Source organism: Barbus barbus (assembly GCF_936440315.1).
Source record: "Barbus barbus genome assembly, chromosome: 45".
Lineage (NCBI taxonomy): Eukaryota > Metazoa > Chordata > Actinopteri > Cypriniformes > Cyprinidae > Barbus > Barbus barbus.
In genome coordinates, this window is record NC_136723.1 from 20631040 (window position 1) to 20656751 (window position 25712).

Genomic DNA, 25712 nt, shown 5'->3' on the forward strand with positions numbered 1-25712 from the left:
TCGTGTATAAATAAGGTCCAGTTGGTTGCCTGATTTATGAGTAGCCGTAGTTAGCACTCTCTTGAGATCAAAAGAGGCTAACAGAGTGTGGAAGTCTGCAGCCTGAGGTTTATCTAGGTGGATGTTGAAGTCTCCAAGTAAGACTAAGGGAGTACCATCCTCGGGAAAGGTTGAGAGCAATAAATCTAATTCTTCCACAAAGTTACCTAGTGATCCTGGAGGACGATAAACAACTACAAAATGGATTTTTAGAGGGTAGGTAATAGTAACCGAATGTGATTCAAAGGAGCTGTTGATACTCAGAGATGGTAAAGGAGTAAATTTCCAATTATTAGAGATGAGCAGACCAGTACCTCCACCTCTTCCAGTGCTGCAGGTGTAACATTGTCCTCTGGTTTGATCCAGGTCTCTGTCAGGGCCATGAGGTTTAACCTTGAATGACTAGTAATGGAAGTAATGAAATCAGCTTGGTTGACAGCAGACTGACAATTCCAGAGACCAATAGAAAAAGAAAGTAAAATATTAGCAGACATAGGCAAAGTGTGCAGGTTGATATATATATATATATCCCCTGGAAAAGGAAAAAGGACATTCACACTCAGATAAGCCCCTAGAGACATTCCCATTCCCCGCCTGCTTACCTCTATACGTATTTTAAATAGAATTTCAATGTAACTGAAATTTTAATATTTATTATTTAAATATTGTAAATTATATTTATAAATATATTTTATTTATAAAATATAATTTTTTTAATAAAATGTATATGTACAGTATAACAATTTGAAACAAACTTGAGTTATATTAAAATGCATTTAAATTCTATTCTCTCACTATATATATATATAATTGGAGAGAATTGTAAATATAAACAAAAAATTTAACATTAAACACTATCAAGTCTCCCCCTTTTCTCATAATAATGCATAATTCCCCATTAACATCACTACAGCCATTCAAAAGACATTGCAGCCATTCAAAAATATGTTTGCATAATAGGTTTTGGTTCATACACTCCGCCCTCAATTACACACAGTTCTGTGCACAGCAGAAGTATGTGCGACCAGCTGGTGGAAACTCGAACCCACAGTGGTTATCTCCACTGGTATCTGCACTACGTCCTCTAGCCGCACTCGTCCGGGGAAGAATTCACCCTTTGTCCTCACCGATGTGGGCCTCACATGAATCCAGCGTCTCCAGTGGTAGACATCCTCATTAAAGATCCTCAGATGGATGTCATGTTGTGGCTTGGAGACTTTCCTCACCTGGGCCGTAGACAGAAACATTCTCTAGTGAAGAGAGAAGCGCTGTAGGTGCCCGGATTCAACAGATGTGTTTGCCTTAAACATCCATTACCATGACCAGATGATATGGCTGCTTTTAACCGATGGTGTTCTGTTTAGCGTAACTGAGATTAAAATATGATTAAATCTGTTTTACATAATTGTTAGAACAAAGATAGATGAGACTGCATTAAAAACCCTGGTTATTTTGGCTATTCCTGTATTATTTTCATGTGCTAGCTCGTAAAAAGCACAAAAATAAAAATGCAATACAATCTACATTAAACCTTCATGAAAAGCCCCCTCCTGTTCAAACCGCAGCACATTTCTGGGCACGGAGGAGACATGAACATTATTTCAGCTTTTCTCTACAGGCACTAGTAAAAACTCTAATGAGACGGAGCCAGTCAGCACAATATGACTTCCATCGTTCTGTTTTATTTCTAGCTGTTAAAACATTAGGGCGTTACACACATAAAAATGAGACATAAATTTGAAACACTCTTCTTTGGTTGAAACAAAACAACGGTTGATGTCGTGAAAGGAACATTATGCTTTTAACAAATGAGATCTCCTTGATATCTTGGTTTCTTCACAGAATTTATTTTCATATATATATTTATTTATTTATGAATAAACTGCCAGTTAATACACTGTTTAGTTAGTTGTGTGTGTTTGATTCAATACAAGGCTCCGGCTCATTCGTTTGGGAATCAGACTGAACTGGTTGCACTGTATGTTTTTGATTCAGTAAAAAGAACTGATTCATTAGAGTCATTCATTCTAAAATCGGACAACTCTGGTTTTACTTTATATTTTTCATTCCCTGAAAAGAACCGGCTCATGAGAGTCATTCATTCAGGAATCGGACTAAATTGGTTGCTCTGTATGTTTTTGATTCAGTAAAAAGAACAGATTCATTAGAGTTATTCATTTGGCGAGTCATTCGCTCAGAGAATCAGACTACACTGGTTTTGCTGTATTTTTTCACTCAACGAAAAGAACCATTTAATAAGACTCATTCATTCGGGAATCGAGCTACACCTGTTACGCTGTATGTTTCCGATTCAGTAAAAGAACCATTCATTAGAGTCATTTCTTTGAGAATCGGACTTCACTATCTGTATATTCAGAGACGGTGTTGCAGAGTTGTTGAAAAAGTAGTGCAGGAATCAATGTCAGAGTGTTTTATCATCTTAAAATCCACATTTGAGAATCATTAACCGATCCAAAAATTAAAAAATGGAACCAATTCTAAAAAAGACTCATGAATTATATAAGAGCAACCACTGAGCATAGAGCCATGCATAATGTATGAAGACAACAATGCATTAACATCCCGTGGTAATTAGGAATGACAGAAGCTTCAGTCTGGATCCAACCCCTAAATGATCTGAGATGACCGAACACCTGAGAAAAGATAATGCCAACCCCTCAGAGGATGCCAACGCTCAGACAACATACAGAATTACCAAATGACCACTGGAACTAGTTGAGACCTTACAATCTGACTTTGCTGCAGTTAAATTGAACTGCTGGTTTGTTGGCCAGAGGCCAATGTTTGATATTGATATTGTGATATGTTTGATATTGATATTGTGATATGTTTGATATTGATATTGTGATATGTTTGATATTGTGCAGTTGCTTTGACACAATTTACATTGTTAAAAGCGCTATATAAATAAAGGTGACTTGACTTGACTTGACAATGCTTGATTTATTATGTTAAGTTCTTAGGAATTCGTAACATATTTCTTGATATAAATTGTCCTAAAGCTCTCAAATGCTTGTCAGATTAGAACAGATGACATTTTGCAATCCCAACAGCAGATTAATTTATGCAGCAGTACACCAGATCAGATCTGATTGGTTAGCATAGCATGTGCCCCACTTGGAAAATTATATTCTCTAGCATGAGATGCATTTCTAGACAGATTGGCACCATGCGATTTACACTTGACATTCAAATAATGCTCTTCAGGCATATTCATGTTGCCACAACATTACACAAATATTGCAAAAGCACCACATGTGGAGTCCTTATCCCTAACAAATTCAGTTGATCTTAATAATAGCTGCTAACGGATCGCCCTACTCAGGCCTGGGCCGACAATCATTAACTACACCTGATCAAGTGTGGTTTGCAGACGCAGACACGCTTTTCCTGTTCAGGAAATAACAGTGCTGATAGTATGACACATCTGATTGCTTATCACAGACTTAGTTGAGTAACATCTAATCAAAGGAATGGATCTGTGTTTTTAGGAACCATTAAAGTATGCAAGTCACGCAAACAGTCTGTTTCATATTATTGTGGATATTTCTGTACTGTTAAGTACACAGTGCACAGCTAATGCAGCTGCAGTTCGGCACTTTTACACAAACCCACAGCTGCCTAGAAACATTGTGAGAAGAGAATGTTAATCCTTCAGGGTATTTTTTCCTCACAATCTTTCTGCAGCCTATGAGAAGATGGAATAACATGCAGTGATTAATTCGTACAGCGTCATAACGTCCATTTTCCTGGTTTGGCCAGGAATAGCATGCACGGTACACTTTGTGACATTGTTCTGCAGACTTTTCCCCACACATTCTAGTGGACATTCTGCTAAATGCTGTGCACTGAAATTATTCACCCAACATAATTGAACACTTTCAAGTCTCGCCCTTTTCTCATCATGCTCAAAAGCATTAAAATAATACTTGGTCCCACTTTATATTGTGTCCCTAATACCTGTGTACTTACTTAGTAACTAGATGTGTTAGATAGTGTAAGTACACATTGGTACATACAGCTCTAATGTTTGTGTAACTACAAGTACAAATGTGTAACAGGACTAACAGCACAAAGAAAGTGTTACACTTTATATTAAGTAGACAATTCATGTGGATTTACCATGTAATTACTTTGATGTTACACAGAAGCGGCCAGTAAGTTAGGCTTTAAATATAAATTGTGGTTGGTGTCCAGAATGTTACACTTTATAAAAAGCTTATGATGACCTGCCTCCACTGTTGTGTGCCACGCCCACATCTCAACATCCAATCACTGATCATTACATAGAACCAAAACCCCACCCAACGTTCTTCTTTTTCCATGATCAGTTACACTCACGTAATAAGGACAAAAATGTCGCAACATTTGTTTTGTCACAACTTCAATATATAAACACGCAAGGGAGCACAAAAATAAGTAGAACTTTATGAATTATGTCCATTTGAATACTGTGGAAATCTCTCTTTTGACTTTCATATATTTTGTCCATGAGGTCCAGTAATGTTGATTTTCAAGAGCCCCCAATGAGCATTTATAGATCAGATAAAGCTGCATCACCAAACATCCTCCCTTCACAACACAGAATCCCAGAATCAACGCTAAATCTTTGCATTTTTGCAGCTACAGGCATCATGTAGTTTGGCAGCAATGATTAATTGTTTTCTACAGCGTCTGTTGTGCTAATTTCTCAGCGGTCGTATATCTTGAGAGCCAAAGTGTCAGATCCGTGTGAGTTTTAGGCGCTAGAAGCGTACAGGCATATGGAAATTTTGACAAAACTCACATCTGGAATGTTACATTGAGTAATTCGCTCGCTGTCACAAAAAGTGCATCCAAATAGGGAGGATAACCACATATCAAAACAGGCAATGACATTAACCTAGACTTGAAGCCAACTGCTAAAGACAAAGATTGATGGAACATTTTGAAGCTATTAAAATCTTTGTGGTTTCAGTCGTTGATGACTAAAAACAGAAGGAAGAGCCCACTTGGGCAAAAAAAAAGAGGTTCCTTAAAACAAATAAGACAAAGCCTTTATCGTAGACTCATTCATGATCCACGAAAAGGAAGGTGCTAATTACGGCAGGCAGCAACAGCGATACCAATCTCTAAATCTGAGTAAGGAAGGGTGTAGAGCAACGACTTATTTGTTGACATGACATGGCTGCAATTAGGTTAAATAATTAGCTCGGCACAGCCCAGTTTTCAATAGCTTTAATATATGTGGCCATTAAACTAAAATTAGCCATTTTATGCAGCCTGTACGCAGCTGATCTTGACTAACGACTGTTCATTGACTAATAAATGATTTTAAGATCAGCCTACGCAGTGGCGCATTACAATTTCTTTCGCAGTTTCTATACTGCACACATTTTTATAGTTGATTTCAGGAAATGAAAACTTAACTGAGCTATAGGAAATACGAGTGTAAAGCCATAATATTTTGCTTTAGGGGTACAATTAATCAGAGTTACACATGGAAGAGTCACAGCTAGAGTATGTCAGAATACGTTCAGCATAACTGTGATCAAATCTGCTCTATTGCATCTTTAAAGACCTTTAAAGTCAGCACAACTAAATAGTGTTATAAGAAATAACTGATTATATGAATACGTAATCAGATTCTAAGAGTTAGATTAAATTGCATTTTAAAACTCATAATCAGATTACAGTTACTTTTTATGGATTACAATTTTAATCTTGTAATTGGTTACAGGCAACAATTAAGTAATCTACCCAGCCAGCACTGGTTGTAAAATAATAAAAAGCTTATTGTACACACCTACAACGCATATTAAAGTACAGGTTATTCCTTTCTAAATGAAAACGATCTGAATTTAGTGAAACTTTGGACCTGTTTGTCTTCATCTCCCTATTGTGACCTCTCACCCGTGCTCTGTGCATGTAACTCCAAGAGGCTATTAACCTTTAACCCCAGGCGGTGGTGAAAGCTCTCGGTCCCAACGTGCAGCGGCTGCTGAGTGCCCATTGTATATAAATACAAACCCTCTGTTTCCCAGCGGAGGTCATAGTCATATCCCTTCCTCTCCATTTGCTGACCTTACGTTCCAATGGGCTAAACTTGTGGCACTAGCAGAAAGACGACTCAAACAAACTTCACTGCTGTGTTTGGCTTATAATGATTGTCTGTGCATTTTGATACAGAGAGTAAAACGGTTCAGTAAAATGGAAAATATACATTATCCATCTGCCACGAATGTAAAATGTATTATTTACTAACATTTTTTAAAGTGACTGCACTGGATGGATCCTTGCTGGTCATGCCTGCAGCTGTAATTATATCTCTGAGACATGTAAACATGTAACTAAATCTATTCTAATTCATCTGAAAGTAGTCACTAACTTTCTCCAAGAAAGACTCCAACATATATAATTTATTCTATTAGCATCTCTGCAGTTGGCATGTAAGCTTTAGTACCTGATGGCAGGCAAATATTAATAATAATAAATGGCATCTATCTAGCCAAATATTTACAGGCATCAGTTCTCAAGACAATATTTATGAGTCTGTTAGTGTAAAAGCCAGTGTCTGTGTGATGACCACCCACCCCTCGCAAACAGGAAGTGAAAACCGGATTGGAATTATGTGGACTGTAGCAGTTGGTCGGGACGCATGAGTTTGGGGGAGGATGGGGCCGAGGGGCCCCTCAAGCTCCGTGGGCTCTTTGCGTGTGTATTTAGCTCTTCCACTGGGCCTTCAGACCGGCAATGAACAAGGAAAACCTAAACCGTTCATGAAGCTTTTCATTCGTCCAGGACTTTTGGGATACGAGATTGAACCACACAATTAGATTACGAATTGGATGATCTAATTGATTACTTGTAATCTGGATTATGTAATCAGATTCCAAACATTATGTACTCGTAATTAGATTAAATTACATTGGTCATAATCAGACTACAGTTACTTTTTATGGATTACATATTATTCACACATATTATTCATAATTTATTGATTGCCCCTAATTCTTTCTTTTTTCCCTGTTTTAAATATTAATTTCTAAAAATACAACTGTGTGTATCATACCATTTTGCTTTTTGTCAGCAGAAAAATGTTTAGTTTGACATTCAATATTTAGTAGACAAGCAGGCAAACAAATTAAATATTTATATTTTTACTATATATATATATATATATATATATATATATATATATATTATTGTTGTCAAAAGATTAATCGTGATTAATCACATCCAAAATAAAAGTTTTTGTTTACATATTATATGTGTGTGTACCATGTACTGTATATTTATTATGTATATATACATACACACACATACAGTATTTAAAAAATATTTATAGGTATTTACATGTATATATTTATATTATATATAATTATATTTAAAACAACTTACTTTTTTTTATATATATACACATGCATGTGTGTGTGTGTATTTATATATACATAATAAATACATTTATTTTGGATGCGATTAATCATGATTAATCATTTGACAGCACTAATATATATATATATATATATATATATATATATATATATATATATATATATATATATATATATATATATATATAAACACACACACACAGTCAGGGCCAAAAATATTGGCACCCTTGGTAAATATGATCAAAGAAGGCTGTGAAAATTAATCTGCATTGTTAATCCTTTTGATCTTTTATTTAAAAAAATTCACAAAAATCTAATCTTTCATTGGATAATAAGAATTTTAAATGGGGGGAAATATCGTTATGAAATAAATGTTTTTGTCAAATACACGTTAGACACAATTATTGGCACCCCTAGAAATTCTTATGAGTAAAATATCTTGAAATATATTCCCATTCATATTCACAATTTTGAGCACTCCAGGGTGATTATGAACATGAAATTATCCAGCCATGGCTTCCTGTTTCACAGAAATATAAATAGGAGGGAAAACAAAGCCCAAATTCCCTTAATCATCCATCACAATGAGAAAAACCAAAGAATATATTTCTGATGTGCAGCAAAAGATAATTGAGCTTCACAAATGAGTGAAATGGCTTTAAGAAAAGAGCTAGAGCAGTGAAAAGTCCCATTTCCACCATCAGGGCAATAATTAAGAATTTCCAATCAACAGAAAATGTTATGAATCTGCCTGGAAGAGGACGTGTGTCTATATCGTCCTAATGCACGGTGAGAAGGAGAGTTTGAGTGGCTAAAGACTCTTCAAGGATCACAGCTGGAGAATTGCAGAAAATAGTTGAGTCTCAGGGTCAGAAAACCTAAAAATAAAAATATTGTCAAACAACACCTACATCACCACATGTTGTTTGGGAGGGTTTCAAGAAAAAATTCTCCTAGCTCATCCAAAACCAAACTCCAGCATATTCAGTTATCAGACACGACTGGAACTTCAAATGGGACTGGCTTCTATGGTCAGATGAAACTAAAAAAATAGCTTTTTTAGCAGCAAACACTCAAGATGGGTTTGGTGAACACAGGAATGAAGAGTACCCCATGTGTACAATGAAATATACTGCTGTATTTTTGATGTTGTGGGCCTATATTTATGCTGGAGGTCCTGGACATCTTGTTTAGACACATGGCATCATGGATTCTATCAAATACCAACAGTTAGAAATCTTATAATGGGCTATGTTTGGATCCTCCAACCGTACAATAATCCAAACACAAACCTCAAAAACAACTCAAAAATGGGTCACTGAGCACAAAACCAAGCTTCTGCTGGCCATCCCAGTCCTCTGACCTGAACCCTGTAGAAAGTGAGTGAGGTGAACTGAAGAGAAGAAGCACCAACATGGAGCTGGGAATCTAAAAGGTCTGGAGTGATTCTGGATGAAGGAATGGTCTCTGATCTCTTGTCAGGTGTTCTCTAACCTCATCAGGCATTATAGGAGAAAATTTAGAGCTGTTAAACTGGCAAATGGAGGTTTCAAAAGTACTGAATAAAAGGTTGCCGTAAATTGTTGTCAGTCCTGTCTTCCTGTGTCTTGTGTTTCCCCTCCTCTCGTGCCCTTATTTGATCAGTTTCCTGTTCTCGTTTAGTTCTCATCATTAGTTTATTAGTCTCCAGCTGTTTTATATTAATTATCTAGTTTTCCCCAGTGTTTATTAGTCCTCTGCTTCCCTGCGTCTGTGTCCGGTCTCAATCGTCATTCTGTGCATGTCTTTCCGTGTCTCCAGTGTTCCCTAAGTTTTAGTGAATAAAGTCAATGTTTTGAAAGGTTCCTCGCCTCCTCGTTCCCTGGCTCCAACGTGCTGTGACAATTGTGGCCAATGTGTATTAGAGAAAAGCATTTATTTCATAATGATATTTCCCCCCCATTTTAAATTCTTATTATCCAATGAAAGGTTTTTGCCTGTCAGCGGTCAGCAGGCTAATGTGATGAGACATTATATCTTCCATTGGTGGCTGTTTCACTCCTGCCACGCCATATATCAGTCCAAAAGGAAATCCCTCTTTTGTTCCTCAAGGAAACCGAGAGAAGGGGTGAGGCGGAAGGATGTGTCACAGTATTTCAAACAGTTGGAGAGCGCCTGCCGAAGTTGCTGTGTGATAAACCTGTTTGGATAGCGCTGGCCACTTGTTGTGTCAGATCTCCTGAAGAAAGCCACAGATCAAGTGGGTTCCTCACAATGCCGTAAAGGAACAATTGCTCTCCAGAAACACTGTAGAGTGGATTTAGGCCACTAAACAGGCTTGTCTAATGGAAGTGTAGGATCTGACTTTGATTTCTGTTTGAACCAGAGGCGAATTATTAAGGGAACGGAGCAGTCCTGGTGAGCTGGATGCTGTTTGGACTGACTAATGGATGGGAGGGGAAGGGTTCAGACTAATTGCCAGCATGTTGAGCTCCCTGGGGAATCAATGGGTCAGTCCAACAATGGACCAGAGGTCTGACCACCAGCACACTTCAGGCTTGATTGATTTATCCCCACATTAGATTATGCCCTCTGACACCAGGAAAAAATGTCCCTCTGGACAATAATCACTAACCAGAACCACATTACACCACAATTATGAGTCAGACCTTTTCATTTCAAAGTCTGAAATATGACTGCAGCATTGCGTTTTACAATGTAACGAATCTGATTAATACTATTTGTTGAATATAATTGAATTTTATATTTGATGTCATTCTCAAGTATCGATAAAATTCATAAAACAATTATTAATCATTATAGTATATAATAAGGTAAATATTATTGTAAAAACATCTAGTGAATATTAAGAGGAAGATGTCTGATCATTGTAAAAAAATATTTTCTGAAGTAAATAATACAAAAGATCGGAGTACTACAAGAAAATACTATTTCAGTATATCTACTTCAAAATTTCACATTTAATTCAATATGTTACTTCCCCCCCCCCCCCTTAATTATTTGTAAAAAGTGACTAGCAATTTCTCAGTCAAAATTGTTTCCAAGTAAATTCTACTCCAAATTTCAATGTGGTTGCCAGAAATTCTCTGTACAAAAAATACAGAGACAATGTAAAAACTGGTAACCACGATAATAAACACATTACAGAATATGGCTTTTATATTTCCAAATTAAAAATAAAAGCCAGATTTAACTATATTAAGGTAAATATTATAACATTAACAACTTGATTTAGAATATAAAATATATAAATATAATATATTTTCTATATTATTTATATATATTAAATTAAATCTACCTAAAAAACATGAAAAAAATCCTGTACTTTAAAATATACTGATAACCACCATAATAAACAAATTGTATTACAGAGCATTGATTTTTATTTATAGAATGTAAAGGAAAAAAATCTAAAGCCTAATTTAGTATTATTAAATGGCATATTGTAATATTAAATATTAATACATTTTTCTAATTATATTTTTTAAATCTAAAAATATAAATAAAAAAAATTATATATTATATAATATAAATGCAAAAAGTTTGTTTGACAGAAAATTAGACATTGTATCGTTAAGTTTAATAATAATAATCATAATAATCTTTTACTTAATTTATGATAAGCTAACCAACTTACTGTAGTACTTTTACATTATTTTCCATTAAAATGACAATTTTAACATTTATCAGAGCCATTTTTGCAGTATACCTCAAAATGAACAGTCCTGTAGGACATGTGGACAGCAGAGGTGTTATCTGGGGTGTTTGCTTCTGTTTTGGCCAGTCTAGTGTGGAGAGGAAATAAGGTACTATTAGGACACAAACTCTCACCGTAAAGCAGTCACTCTGTCAAAAACAAGCCTCTTCTCAGCACACCAAATAAACCTTTAAACGCTGTAGGGGCTGTGCTAACCACAGTCAAAGCAAACAATGTTGTTTAGACCACCGCAACCCACAGGTTGTAAAAGTCCCCTGTGAAAAGTGTCAAAGCGAATCAAGGTGAAGTTTACGCCTCAGGAGTGACAATCACAATCACAGCTATGGCCTCCTGACTGACCTCTGAGTTTATATGATTACAGACAAATCATAAGGAGCTCAAAAATAAATCTGCAAGTGGAACAAAAACTACTGTTATATTCACAATGCATTCTCTGAAAATAAGTCTTAATATTTAGTTTTGCCTTGCAGGTAATATGAGAACGATTCAGTTCCGACACAACATATTTTTAAAATTAAAATCAGTATAAATTAAAGGCAGTACAACAAATCCTATCATAATGTATACAAACTTTACCATTTAAATCATTTGAAATTTTTTCACATTTAATAATGAGAATGAGTTTTGTTTTTGTTTAGTTTTTTTGCATTGGAAAAATGAGATATGGGCTTAATTGTCATGAAAATAATGTCAAAATCTAGTCCTAAAAATAAGACTTAGTCTCTATTTTAGAGTGAAAAATCCCAAATAAATAAATAATATATATATATATATATATATATATATACACACACACACACTTAAAGCAAGTACAAGAAATACTATCATAATATATAAATAATTGAATAATACATTTAAATTATGTAACATTATATTTCACATTTTATTGAGAATGAGATTTACTTTTGCATTACAATAATGAAATAGGGCTATATGTGCTTAATTGTCATGAAAATAATGTCACATTATGCCAAAATAATGTCAACATCTTAACAGTCCTAAAACAGGATTTAGTCTCTTCTTGCTACATATAATATCTGATTTAGCAAGTACATGCATGTCCTGTTAAATACAGTTTAGATTGAATAAAAAAAATAAAAAATAAATTACAGCATTTTACAGTGTTGTCTTTTTAAAAATAATTAACCAACTCACTAAAATTAAAATTTAAATATTATAACTTAAAGGCAACAGATCATATCATAATAAAACTTTACATTTTAAATAATGTGACATTTGTTTCACATTTTTAATAATGACCAATTATTAAAAATGTAGTCTAATTCTTAATAGGCTTATGATAAATATAATAAATTATTTAACATGCACATAAATGTATTTTTAGCATTATAAATTGCTGTCTTGTTAAAGATAATATATTCAATTGACTGTATATAGTGAATTAACCAACTCACTGATGCATTTTTACATTCATTTCCTTTAAAATGACAAATTATAATGATGGCCAGGTTACAACGCACGCTATGCACTTGAGTCCAAATGAATTTATGTTCAGGAAGCAGCGTGAAGTCCAGATGAAGTGCTACATGCCACATTATCAATAACTCACTCTGAAGCCGTCTCACTGTTTCCTTCTGAATGGTTTACATTTTTCTCAGATGACCAGCTCACGGCCGAGGTAATTAGAGCAGACCAGCTGTATTGTGCTGTGAAGCGCTAGCAGCTGTCCCGGAGCAATGGACACTCATTACCGCCGGCCTTCGTCATCTGTCACAATACAATATTGTGAGTGGCTTTACTGGCACGATAAACAAAGGTTTACATGGCCGAAGCATTAATAAACATTACATGGCCACAATGTACACAATAAAGCTGCTCTCTCGTGGTGTTTGAGCTGCACGTGCAGGCGGGACGGGGGTCTGGCACCATCCGGCTCAGGGCCAGCATGCTGCGCTCAGGCCTGTGAATAAATGTCTGCATTGGTCATTCAAGCCTGACAGCAAGGGGTCTGGAACCCGCCGGGCCGCTCGGCTGAAAGTAAGGTGTGAGAAAGAATGTTAATGGCTCTTAATTAAGGATGGCTCTGATAAGGAGGTTCGGTGAGCTTGGGGGTTTGATTAGCGGCCCTGGAGAGATGTTTGCACCTGAGGAGCATTTCATCGATTGGCCTGGCAGGGGGGACTCACTAGCTTGCCATTCATTTACTAACATGATGTGTATCAAATCAGATGCTAATGGGACTGTGTGTGTGCGAGTCCGTGGGAGAAGTAATCAGTGAGAGGGCGATTATTTATTCTAAACGTTTGAGTGGGAAACAGGCACAAACAAGCCCCCAGGCCATGAGGGTGTTGTATGTGTACAGCGACCTGCCGGTGAAAATTCTAACTAAAAGTCCCAAAGAGCCAGTCTGACATCATGCAAGACAAGAAGTGGGAAAAATGCGACAAAGTTATTTGAAAAACCTTTTAAAAGTACAATTAAGCTTCTTTCTCAGTTGTATGTTATACGATCCACCAGTTGACTGCTAATGTTGACTCACAGTCTTAAACCAGTCTGGAGGAAATGGACCGCAAAGCTGTGTTTACACAGCAGATAATGCAAGTCCTAATTTAGAAAATCCAAAAAAAGGGTTATAAGGGCAAAACACGTCTTGACAGGAGGAGCAATGTTTAAGAAATCGAATCAAAACAGGAGAGTTTACTATAAAAAATCATTTTCTACTTTTATACTAGTTTCCTATATTTATTTTTCTTTTCATTTTGAGGTGAAAATGTGGTGATACAGGCCCCTAAATATAGTATATGTTTAGGGGCGCCAGTATAATTATATAATAGTTGCATTTTATTAAAACAAACAAAAAGTTAGATTGATATAATTTACAATGGCATTTTGTAAGAAATTGTAAAAAATAAATACATTTCATATATAAACAAAAAAGAATGAAACATATTATTAAAATATTATATAAAATATTTAATTATAATATTTATGTGTGTGTGTGTATATAAAAAAGAAACGATCACTATTAATTACAAAGACACAGCAAGTAACACGTTCAATTAAATGTGAAATTTAGTAGAAAGTAGAAATAGTATTTTCTTGTAAAATGTACTCCAATGCATATTTTATTTGCTTCTTTAAAAAAATCCACAGTGAAAGTGTATATATTTTTACATTTTTTAATAATATAATATAATATATATTTTTTGTATCATGCCACTTAACATTTAACAGCAAACTGTTTCTTTTGGGCAGAAATATAACCTGGATAATTTTTCACGAGATCGTTTGTAAAGATAGGCAGTAAAGCTATTTTATCATGTTCTCAAATATCACAATGCTACCAAATCATGTTCTTTACAAGATTTGTGAGATTCGCTCATGCAAAACATTTGCATTCATGTGAGCATCCAGTGTTAAACTGACAATAATCACAATGCGCATCAAATATCTGAACCTGTTGAGCTCAAAAGTGAAAAAGCGAGAAAGTGAAACCCGATTACTGTTTTAAGGACAGGCAATTAATTTTGATTATGAGGGATTGGCCTCAAGGGAGAAATCTCAGAGATCTGTGAGGCACATGGCTTAGTAATGCTGAGTGTGTGTGTGTGTGTGTGTGTGTGTGTAGAGAAAAGAGAAAGAGAGAAAGACTGGGGGTTGATCGTAAACTCAAACCTTGACACCAGCCTAACCATGACACAGGAGCTGCGGCCCTCCCAGCCCAGCAGCCGGGCCCTCGGGGCCCTGCTCCCATTACAATCTCGCACTCAATTGTCTGCTGTGTGTGAGAGGGCTCAGGGGGCAGATGCACTCTATATCATACCTGTCAACAGGCGCGCTTAGCACAGCCCTGCGTGCAGGAACACACACACACACTCACACGGCCGGGGCTGCAACATGACACCGAGCACGAAACTGGGTCATCTTAGCCAGAGACAAAGACTCTGGAGCTGACAGCAGGAGCTGAAATCTGGCCAAAAGGCATTGGCAGTGCCATATCATGAACAGTCGGGCACTGGGAGGGGTCAGAACGATACCTGTGAGCGCTCTGTGAGAAAAAAAAAGTATGTTACGCAAATCACGGAAATAGGAATCTGCCATTGAAACTCTCTCTGTACTCTGAGAGGCGCAGGTTCCCCTTTCACATCGAACTCACTGCTGATCATCTGTTTTGTGCCTTCGTGTGAGAAAATCTGTGATTAATTCATTCATGGTCTTGGCTCAAACTGCACATGCGGTCACAGAAAATAGCGGGATTTAATTGCATGCATATGATTCTCTCTGGCAGATTAATTAATGCGGTTGAAATTGTGAGGTAGGCCTATACTCTGATTCAAATCCTTTAAGAAGACTGAAGTGCTGAGTTCATTTGTTTCAAATGTAGTGTAAAATAATATAGATTTGGAGACCACATGGGCAAAACACGCGCTTCCCTCAAATTTATTTTTATAATATGGGATCTTAAGATTCTTCCCTTTACAAGCTATTCCTTTTTTCTCCATTTTGTTATAATAAGATCATTGTATAACAAGTCTTCCAGCATGAGCGGAATGAGGGGAACTGCGACATCGTGTGGTCAGTCTAATAACTGCAGCGCTTGTTTTAGTCCTTAGTGACAGAATAGAATAGAATAGAATAGAATAGAATAGAATAGAATAGAATAGAATAGAATAGAATAGAATAGATGCAGGTTGTTAAAACAAACAAAAAGTTACAATAATAATGTAATTTATAAAAGCATTTGCAGCTTCAGTCTGGGAACTGCTAGAAAAACCCCTTGAATTGTTTTTGATTTAAGGAATATTTGCAATCTGTGCAACATGGAGCAGCCATTATCTATAATTGCACTCAGGGGCAGTTCTCGGGTGAGTAGATATCCGAGCTTACCTCAAAAGACATCCATGTATGTGTCAGAATACCTGCCATACAGTAGGCAATATCTTGCAAAATATGTTGCATTTGGGTACTACGCTTGAATGAATGTTTCACTTATTTCTCTTGCTCTGTCAGTCTATACAAACTCTGAAGCAAGGCTGAAGCATTGTATTATGTTTAGCCTTTAAAGTGATTGCAAAAAATGCGATTTTACTAGTCCAACCAGTTCCCTTGTGGCCTTAGATTGATCAATAGCTACTAACTTGCGATTCGCGAACAAATGATTCTTTTGAACAGTGATTCAGTCCAAACGATTGTTTGCGAAATTACTTTTGGTTTTAACGGTAACGTTAAAGCTGCTGCTCATACTGTTAAGAACAGGCTAATGGGCGATCAGTATCACAACTTGACACAAAAAAATGAAACAATATGGCGCGCGTGCAATACTAAGGTATCGGCGAGTCATTTGTACTGATTCAATGAAAATTGTCCGAACAAACCGATTCGCTCAAATGATTCAATGCTAATATATTGATGTGTAGAAAGACAGAAACATTTTCTCTGTAATATATTTCGTCTTACAACATATAATATTTTCTATATTTGTTTCCTTAACAAATATTTAAGGGATATTTGACTGCATGGAAAATGCACGTTTTCTCTCTTCCTCGTTTCAACTCCTACAAAACTCGCTGAACCAGATTTCACGGGATAGGTGCCTATTTTAAACGGCAGAAGACGGTCCGCAAAAAAGTTTGTTCAAGCTTCATGACCCACTATGGCAGTAAACTTGAGTAAAAACGGACCTGCGCTCACAGACGCTTATAATGAAGTGGTGAACGGGAGAACGAGCACAAACTGGTAAGAGCTACGTGTTACAAATCATACTGCAACATAGTCTACTATCGAAAATGGATGAATTAATGATATGTTCTAAGAGTAATTAGATATTTTAACCTACTAAATTCATAAAATGTAGCTTCAAATGAGGCATTTCTCTTTAACATAACATGCAAATGACTTTTCAAGAAATCCAGGTATACATAACTCAGGCTCAAAAGGGAATTAATGGTTATTTGTTTAATCTGTGGATGATTTTGCAGGTTATATATGTTTGTTGTCATTTGTAATCTTCAATCGTTTTGTAACAGAGGGATCCTGCATACAAATAAGTCTTATTTTTTTATTATAGGGTGTTGTTCACCTATGAAGGAAACAGTAATGACATTCGGGTTGCAGGGAAGGGAGGTGAGTGAATTTGTTTCATATAAGATCTTAAAGAATGCAGGTAAGAGTGCCAATAAAGTGATGTCATTCTTTCTCCTTTTTTTTGTCCTATTGGATGAGTCAGCAGCAGTTCACAGTTACAAATGCTTGTGTGTTTTCTCTGAATGTGCCATAGATGGTGGGCTTGAAGAAATGGTGGAGGAACTGAACAGCGGCAAAATCATGTACGCCTTCTGTAAAGTGTTGGACCCCAGCTCTGGAGTTCCCAAGTTTGTGCTCATCAACTGGGTATGAATTGACAAAAATCTCCAAAACCAAACGTACTGATGAGAACTAGCCTACTTTATTATGTAAAGTGAAAAAAATACAAATTCTGTCAACCTTCAAGATCCTAATAGTACCTCAAGATCCAAACTAGACTTATCTTCAAAACACAAATTAAGATTTAAAAGAAACCTGAGAAGTTTCTGTCCCTCCATTGAAATTCCAGGGAAGATCCAAAAAGGTCATAAAGGCACCATAAAATAAAAGTTAGGTTTTGATCATATAAAATATTATAAAGCGACAGTATCTGTTTGCATAACTTGGATTAAGGTACTTGATTCATATGGAACTATCCCCTTCTCAATTTCTGTTTGACAAATCATCTATTTGGTTTCAGACTGGCGAGGGAGTCAAGGACGTTAGAAAGGGTGTTTGTGCCAATCACGTTCATTCAATGGGCAATTTTCTGAGGGTGAGTGTAAGACGCAGCTTTCATTTTGTAGTTACATTAGGGTCATGCAATTTCATTCACAACAAATTCCTCAATTTGAATGTGTATTTTATGAAAGGGTGCCCATGTGACCATCAACGCTCGATCAGATGATGATGTTGAACCTGCTGCCATCATGGAGAAGGTGTCCAAGGGCTCGGGCGTCAACTACAACATCCACAAAGAATCAAAGCAGAACAATAATTATGAACCTCTGGGACGTGTGGTGAGAGAAGCGATGAATTATGTCTATACCTCATATTTAGAGAGGCTTTGAATGTCTGCATGTTTGCCTTCTTATTCCAATGTCTTTGTTCCCACAGGGTTCTGTTTATAAAAAGGTCAGTGCTTTAGCTGAAATCCAAAGTACGGATAGAGACACCTTCTGGGCTCAGGCTGAGGTGAGGAGACGCTACGGTAAAACACAATGCTTTTATCTCCTCATCTACTCTTTGTTGTCTTGACACGTTCTCTTCCATCTCCTTTATCAGCAAGATGAAAAGACTCGCCGGCAGGAGGAGCGCAGAAAGGCAAATGAGGAGAGTCAGCGTCTGGAGAAAGAACGGAATGAGCGGGATGCTCGAGAGGCAGACGAGAGAGAACAAAGTCGGAGGGAGAAAGAGAAAGAGATCAACCAACAGAGGCGAGTGATTTTGTGTCTGTCCTATACATATCATCAAAACAGTATATACACTACCATTCAAAAGTTTGGGACCAGAAATATATTTATACTCTTAATCAGCAAGGTCACATTAATCTGATCAAAAGTGAGAGAAAAGACTAATGTTACAAAAGGTTTGTTTTTCAAATAATGCTGTTCTTTTGAACTTTCAGTGAATCATCAAAAAATTATTTGCCACTAAAATATTAAGCAGCACAACTGTTTTCAACATTGATGATAATAATCAATGTTTCTTCAGCGGCAAATCACCATATTAGTATGATTTCTTAAAGATCATGTGACACCGAAGACTGGAGTAATGATGCTGGACATTATTACAGAAAATTACAGTTACTTTAAAGTGTACTAATATTTCTCAATATTACCATTTGTACTTTATTTTTGATCAAATAAATGCAGCCTTACTGAGCATGAGAGAGCTTTTTCAAAAACATAAACAAAAACTTACTGTGCTCAAACTTTTGAGCGGTAGTGTATATATTTGTAAAGTTGCTTTAGCTATATGTGTCTGTTAAATAACTTCCTCCTTGGTGTCTCACAGGCGATTTGAAAAGAAACAAGAGGCAGAGAATAAAGAACAGGAGCAGAGAAAATGGGTAAAATGATGACTTTCCTTCAATACATCTGAACATTATAAAATCATATTTAATATATCATGTTAGTCACTCTTGATTCCCTCACTTGTTGTTAAGGAGAATGAGCAGAAGGAACAGCAGTCTCCTGTCAAAGCAGGAATACTGCGATCTCAGTCTGTGCAGAAGGCCAATGTGAGTTCACCTTTGATGAGTCAAAATAAATACAGCACAAGTGAGCACCCACACCGACAGTGTCTTTGGATCTCAAAGTATATTTCCCATTGATTTTCTCCTTAGAGATTTCAAAAACTCTTTAGTAAAGAGTTATAAGCCATGTACTAAGCCTCAGAGATGAATTACTGGTTTAAAGTAAAAAGTATAAGAAAATCAGACCATTTTTATATGATCAAATGAAATACACTTCCCACAAAGAATTGGGAATTATGTAATAAAATATTAATCAATTGTATAATATAAAAATATTAACTTACTGTGCCAGGTTGTAAGTTAAAAAAATAATATATTTGAGATTTTATGCAAAGTTGTTATGCTTATCGGGTATTTATTTGATAATATATAATGAAAGTACAGTAAAAACAGTAATATATTAAAATATTATTACAATTTAAAATAATTGTTTTCTATTTTAATATTTCTAAATTGTTATTTATTCTGTCTTCATTGTCACATGATTATTCAGAAATCATTCTAATATGCTGATTTGCTGCTCAAGAAACATTTAAACAATTGTGCTGCTAAATATTATTGTAGTACATTCAAATCATGTATTTTTTTGTGGTACATTCAAACCATGACACCTTTTTTCAGGATTCTTTGATGAATAGAAAGTTAAAAAGAACAGCTTTTATTTCAAATAGAAATCATTTACTTTACTGACACTTTTGATGAAATTTTCACATCCTTGCTGAATTAAAGTATTCATTTATTTCACAAAAAAACAAAAACTTTGAACAGTAGTGTATATAATCAATTGGTGCTCAAGGCAGGTTTGTCTTGGAAGATTTACACATTATCATTAAAAAACAAGTTCTTTAAGGAGAAAATAAATGGGATTTTACTTCTGGAATCCTAGGAAAGTTTTTTCCTCTGTTGTGTGTTGAAGAGTAAGTAAGAAAGGCCATAAAAGAAATGAAAAGACAAAAAAAAAAAAAACTTTTTCAGGAGGCAGCATCAGTCATCTCTCAGCGTTCCATCAATCCCAGGGAGCTGTTCATGCAGAAGGAGAGAAGTTTGGCCAACAGTGCAATGCCTTCTTCAGCCACCCGACCAGGTAAAGAAAACTCCTGTCCAGCAATTCAGCAATTTCTGACAAACCTCATAAATAAAACATGCGCACAGCCCCACGCCTTTTATCCCAAAATTCAGAAATTCATGTCTTTTCCCTCAGGCCAGCTGAGAAGCCCATTTTTTTCCCAGCAAGCAGTCAGTACAGAAAACCCTCCCAATGAAAGCAGGTCTCAGCCCTTATCTCCAGTTCGCCCTGCGGCAGCCGCCTCGGTTTCACACGTACCAGTCTCTCCTGTGCGCGAAAGTACTGCTTTGCCAGTAGAAAAGGAAGGTGAATAAAAGCAACAATCCCTTTTGTTTCTGTGGTTTGACATTATATATCAGTTAAGTAATAAGTTGCTTTATTTCTGTCTTTCAGACCCCTTCTCTGATGATCCATTTGTATCTGAACAAGCCGAGGGTTTTGAAGATGAATGGAATGGTATGTTTTCTCTTTGTGACGCTTATTAATGTCAGTCAGTGTTATAATTACTGATTTATTGTGTGCAGATTCAGGTGAGGAGGGATCGAGCCCTGATGCTGGGAATCAGCAAAATTATGATGTAAACAACATCTACACGAGCGTGCCCTCACGTGACAGTCTCTATGAGAACGTTAACCAGGTTGGCACCTTGTCATGTCATCCAAGCCTTATTAGGACATATTTTTCAGTAATAATAATACTTCAGCAGGGTATAAAATATTATTTACTGTAGATTTTGGTGTCACATTAATACCATTATTTATCGTATAATTTGTAGGATTTCCAAACCCATGCTGGTGAAGAAGAGGAGACGGACGAAAACCAGAACATCTGCGCAAGAGCACTATATGACTACCAAGCTTGTGAGTGGTTTAATTCTAATGTATTATCTAAGATATTTTATTTTTTATCATGAATGAATCATATATAAATATTTAAAAGTTGAATTAATCGAAATATTATCTAATTATATATACCGGTATATACAGTATACCGGTATATATATATATGTGTGTGTGTGTGTGTGTGTGTGTGTGTGTATATATATAAATTAATGTTAACAGTAAAGCTAGGCCCGATTAACCCAAACATTTTTATTAAATGTTATTTAGAAAATGTGGTAAAAGCATTGTATTTTCATGCATTGTATTTTCTTCTTTGTTTCTCATTTAGCGGATGACACAGAGATCACCTTTGACCCGGATGATATTATCACAGGGATCGAGATGATAGATGAGGGCTGGTGGAGAGGTTACGGTCCTGACGGTCACTACGGAATTTTTCCTGCTAATTATGTTGAGCTTCTTTAAATCTTCAGTAACCAATCAGATGCAATATCATGTGACAAAATGATTGTGTGTGTGTGTGTGTGTGTTTTTTTTTTAAGTGTGCTTTAATGATGTTACTTGGTGTTTGGAAAATTTGCTTTCTTACTGTATTTTTCAGTTTTATGTCCTTTTCATGTTGATTCAAATATGCCAACCACACAAAGCACTGAAAATAAACACCAGCATTTTAATAAATGAAAATATTACCACCCAAAACTTATTCATTACTTTCCTCAAATACATTTAACTACAGTTTTGAGTAAAATTAGTTATTAAAACGTACAGTACAGAATGATTTCCATATTATTATATGGTATTTACAAGGTAGTTTGTACAAAATAGGTGACACTTTATTTTAAGGTGTCCTTGTTGCACATGTTACATGTACTTACTATTATAATAACAATTAATTATGCATAATTACATGCATCTAATCCTAACCCTAACCATATAGTAAGTATATGTAGTTAATTAATATTACTCAGTACGTAAATGTATAATTACACAATAACAAGGACACCTTAAAATAAAGTGTAGGCTAACCTAAAATACTTAGGAAACCATGAAATGCCAAAAAAACTGGTAATCATGGTAATCTCATAATTTGACTTCAAATGTTTAAAGGAAATCTGAAATTATTTTTAGAATTTTACATCTGTAGCAGTAACTGTGGCTAAAATAACAATTAGAATGGAACGTTTTTGTAACTAAAGCGTTTTCTGTTCGATATCCATCGCCATTCACTTCACATCAGAGGGTATGGAATACATAGGTTGCTGACGTCTAACTCACGCGACGCGATGGTTGCATAAACGCCTCTTCGACGTCATCAACCCGATTCTGGCAGTTTTTGGGGAAGAGGAAGACATGGCCGCAAGGTTACTACTGAGAAGCGCCGTCCGGGCCGCTGTGACCCGCAGGGCCTCTCCAGCGGTCTCGCTGAGCAGAGGGATGGCGGCGGGAGGTCAGTCGGGGTGTTTTTAATCACCGAAACGCGCCGCAGCATCATTTAAGAGGCAGTTTGAACGCGTGCCAAGGACGCGATGCCTTCCGCGGAGGTCGATGCGCTTACCGCATCGGAAGTCTAAATGGGAAAACAGATGTTTAAATATAATTTCTCATGGGATATTTTACGAGATTATGTTGTTGTGGAGTTTTAATGTGGATTGTTGAGGTATATATTGGGTTGGCTTTAAAAGGAAAATACAAATTCGTTATGTTGACTATTAGCATATAGGCTAACTTAGTCTACAAATACAGAAATAGACTCTGAGTTGCTGGCCGGAATGAGACTTGATTAAGTCTTTTAATTGTAATTTTTCACGCAGGTATTCCCACTGATGAGGAGCAGGCTACTGGACTGGAGAAGAAGATTATGAATGCTATGAAAACAGGCGCAGTATGTATTATGATCCGTCAGAAAGCTGTCAAACTGAATGTTTATGCTTACATCAAATAAGGACAAATTCACCCAAACATCAAATCCTGTCCTTATTTGCTTACCCTCATGTTGATCCAAACCTGCATGCTGTTAAATTTCCTCTCAAAAAGTTTTTTTTTTAAATTTAATAAAAAAATTCCATACAATTTAAAAGGTTATGTCTGTAGGACTCAACAGAAGAGTTCAATTAGACTTTTAAATATGGTGCATAAGTTTAATGTCAATGTCATTGTGAAATTACATTATAGTTCTCACTTGCAGAAAGCCTTTATGACCAAATGTCAGTAATGGGCAACTAATGTATGAGTGCCATATTTGATATAAACAAAACATGCATACATGAATCTTGAACATAATTAAAATGTAAAAATGAAACCAGTTTATTTTCCTGTTATGGAAATTAGCTGTATAAAGGTACATTTTTGAAAAATTAAGGTTTAGAATGATTCAATGACACAATTTTAAATTTTTTGGTGAACTACTCATTGATATTTAATATTTATGTATTTTGGAGATGCTTTCATCTGAAGCAACTTGCATTGTCGTCGTCGTGACGTATTGTCAAGTATGGTGACCCATACTCGAAATTGGTGCTCTGCGTTTAACCCATCCAAGTGCACACACACAGCAGTGAGTAGTGAACAAATCCACACACACACACACACCGTGAACACACACCCGGAGCAGTGGGCAGCCATTTATGCTGCGGCGCCCGGGGAGCAGTTGTGGGTTCGGTGCCTTGCTCAAGGGCACCTCAGTCGTGGTATTGAAGGTGGAGAGCGCTGGACATTCACTCCCCCCACCTACAATTCCTGCCGGCCGGAGACTCGAACCCGCAACCTTTCGATTACGAGTCCGACTCTCTAACCATTAGGCCACGACTTCCCACATTGCGTTCAGGGCATACATTATATTAGGTTATGCTTTCCCTGGGAATCAAACCCATGACCTTGCTGTTGCCAGTGACGTGATCTACAGGAATTTAGTCCTATAAAGGACATTTCAAATGAATTCCTGGATATGCATATTAAGTCATGATCTCTATGGTGAATTAAACCCATGACCTTGTTGTTGCCGCCAAAGACATGCACTACATTGGTTCTTTAATAGACATTTCAAACGAATTCCAGTGCATACATTTTATTAGGTCATTCTTCCTTTCCCTGGCAATCGAACCCATTACCTTGGCATTGCCAAAAACACGCTATACAGCAGGGTTCCTCAAATCTTGCCCTGGAGGGCCAATGCGCTGCAGAGTTTAGCTCCAACCCTGATCAAACTCACCTACCTGTGATTTTCTAATGATTCTGAAGACACTGATTAGCATGCTCAGGTGTGTTTGATTAGGGTTAGAGCTAAACTCTCCAGGAAAGTGGATCTCGTGGGCCAGATTTGAGGGTCCTTGCTATACAGGGTTTCTAATGCTTACAAGGACATATCAAATGAATTCCAGGATATACGTTGCATTCAATCACGACCTTGGTGTTACAGGGATTCTAGTCCTTTAAAGGACGTTTTAAACAGACTCTCTAAATTGACTGATTGATTTCATGTTCTTCCATCTCCCAGGATCCTTTTAACATGCTGAAGCCCAAGGAGTATGCAGGGTCAAAGTCGGACCCCCATATTGTACCGTCCATCACCAACAAAAGAATCGTTGGCTGTGTCTGTAAGTTAAAACTCTTGATTCTAGGTATGTCGTAGTTCATTTTGTTAGAGGTTGTATTAAGCACATGTTAATGTGTCTGTCCAGGTGAAGAGGACAACACCGCTGTGGTTTGGTTCTGGCTCCATGAGGGTGAAGCCCAGCGCTGTCCTTCATGCGGCTCTCATTACAAGCTAGTGCCTCATGAGCTTCCTCACTGATCCTGCTGCCTCCATCGCAGCGTCGCATCCCAGAATTCCAGAGATATCTTTGATTTCATTCATGTTTGTCTTTTTGCAAAGAAGTACAGGAGATGTAACCTGCCCTCCTGTTGTGGGACACAACATTTTAATAATTCCTAAAAAACAGTTTACCTAAATTATTGGAGTGTACGTTTTGCGTTTGGTCTGGTTACACCTAATAAACATGCTTACTCTGATTTTGACTCTTGTGATTTAATTCAGATTCATTAAATTCTGGTTAAAAATCTGGACATGATTGACTGAATTTGTTTCTCATGACCTTAAAAATATTTTAATTTAATGCTTGAAATTAGTTTTGAAGACAAATATAAATTGTGCCATGTTTATGAATTTCTTTACAAACCTAATATTTTAATTTGTTTAATGGTTATTTAATAGTTTCAGTGTGGAAAATAGTAGTAATAAAGCAATTTTAGTATTATTCATCTATTATTTGAGTTCATGTTGAATTGGTTTATTTTAATGTTGTCCTTTTCATTCTAAATTTATTGAGGTCATCTGGTAGTAGTGTAGTAATTTCATTCTGTGCTTTTGTCATCA

At 36.3% G+C, this 25712-nt stretch overlaps 2 protein-coding genes across 2 annotated transcripts; both read left to right on the forward strand.

Annotated features, from left to right (window-relative positions):
• The first annotated feature begins 16501 nt into the window (after positions 1 to 16501).
• On the forward strand, positions 16502 to 22036 carry LOC306863963 (drebrin-like protein B). The gene is made up of 15 exons (XM_079407591.1): positions 16502 to 16848; positions 17180 to 17235; positions 17390 to 17502; positions 17876 to 17950; positions 18048 to 18194; positions 18292 to 18369; positions 18460 to 18611; positions 19192 to 19246; positions 19343 to 19417; positions 20408 to 20516; positions 20634 to 20804; positions 20892 to 20954; positions 21023 to 21135; positions 21274 to 21358; positions 21669 to 22036. Exons 1-15 carry the CDS (start codon positions 16766 to 16768, stop codon positions 21803 to 21805), a joined length of 1512 nt encoding a protein of 503 aa, XP_079263717.1. The 5' UTR covers positions 16502 to 16765; the 3' UTR covers positions 21806 to 22036.
• Positions 22037 to 22665: 629 nt separating this feature from the next.
• On the forward strand, positions 22666 to 25348 carry LOC306863964 (cytochrome c oxidase subunit 5B, mitochondrial-like). The gene is made up of 4 exons (XM_079407592.1): positions 22666 to 22787; positions 23152 to 23222; positions 24834 to 24933; positions 25018 to 25348. The coding sequence occupies exons 1-4, from the start codon at positions 22691 to 22693 to the stop codon at positions 25128 to 25130; spliced, it is 381 nt and encodes a 126-aa protein (XP_079263718.1). The 5' UTR covers positions 22666 to 22690; the 3' UTR covers positions 25131 to 25348.
• The last annotated feature ends 364 nt before the right edge of the window (positions 25349 to 25712 follow it).

Coding starts and splice junctions, on each gene's coding strand:
- LOC306863963 (XM_079407591.1), top strand. CDS start 16,766: ATGGCAGTAAACTTGAGTAAAAACGGACCTGCGCTCACAGACGCTTAT. Junction 17,503..17,875: donor AGTTTGTGCTCATCAACTGG/GTATGAATTGAC, acceptor ATTTGGTTTCAG/ACTGGCGAGGGAGTCAAGGA. Junction 20,805..20,891: donor TTTGCCAGTAGAAAAGGAAG/GTGAATAAAAGC, acceptor TCTGTCTTTCAG/ACCCCTTCTCTGATGATCCA.
- LOC306863964 (XM_079407592.1), top strand. CDS start 22,691: ATGGCCGCAAGGTTACTACTGAGAAGCGCCGTCCGGGCCGCTGTGACC. Junction 22,788..23,151: donor CAGAGGGATGGCGGCGGGAG/GTCAGTCGGGGT, acceptor TTTTTCACGCAG/GTATTCCCACTGATGAGGAG. Junction 23,223..24,833: donor ATGCTATGAAAACAGGCGCA/GTATGTATTATG, acceptor TCCATCTCCCAG/GATCCTTTTAACATGCTGAA.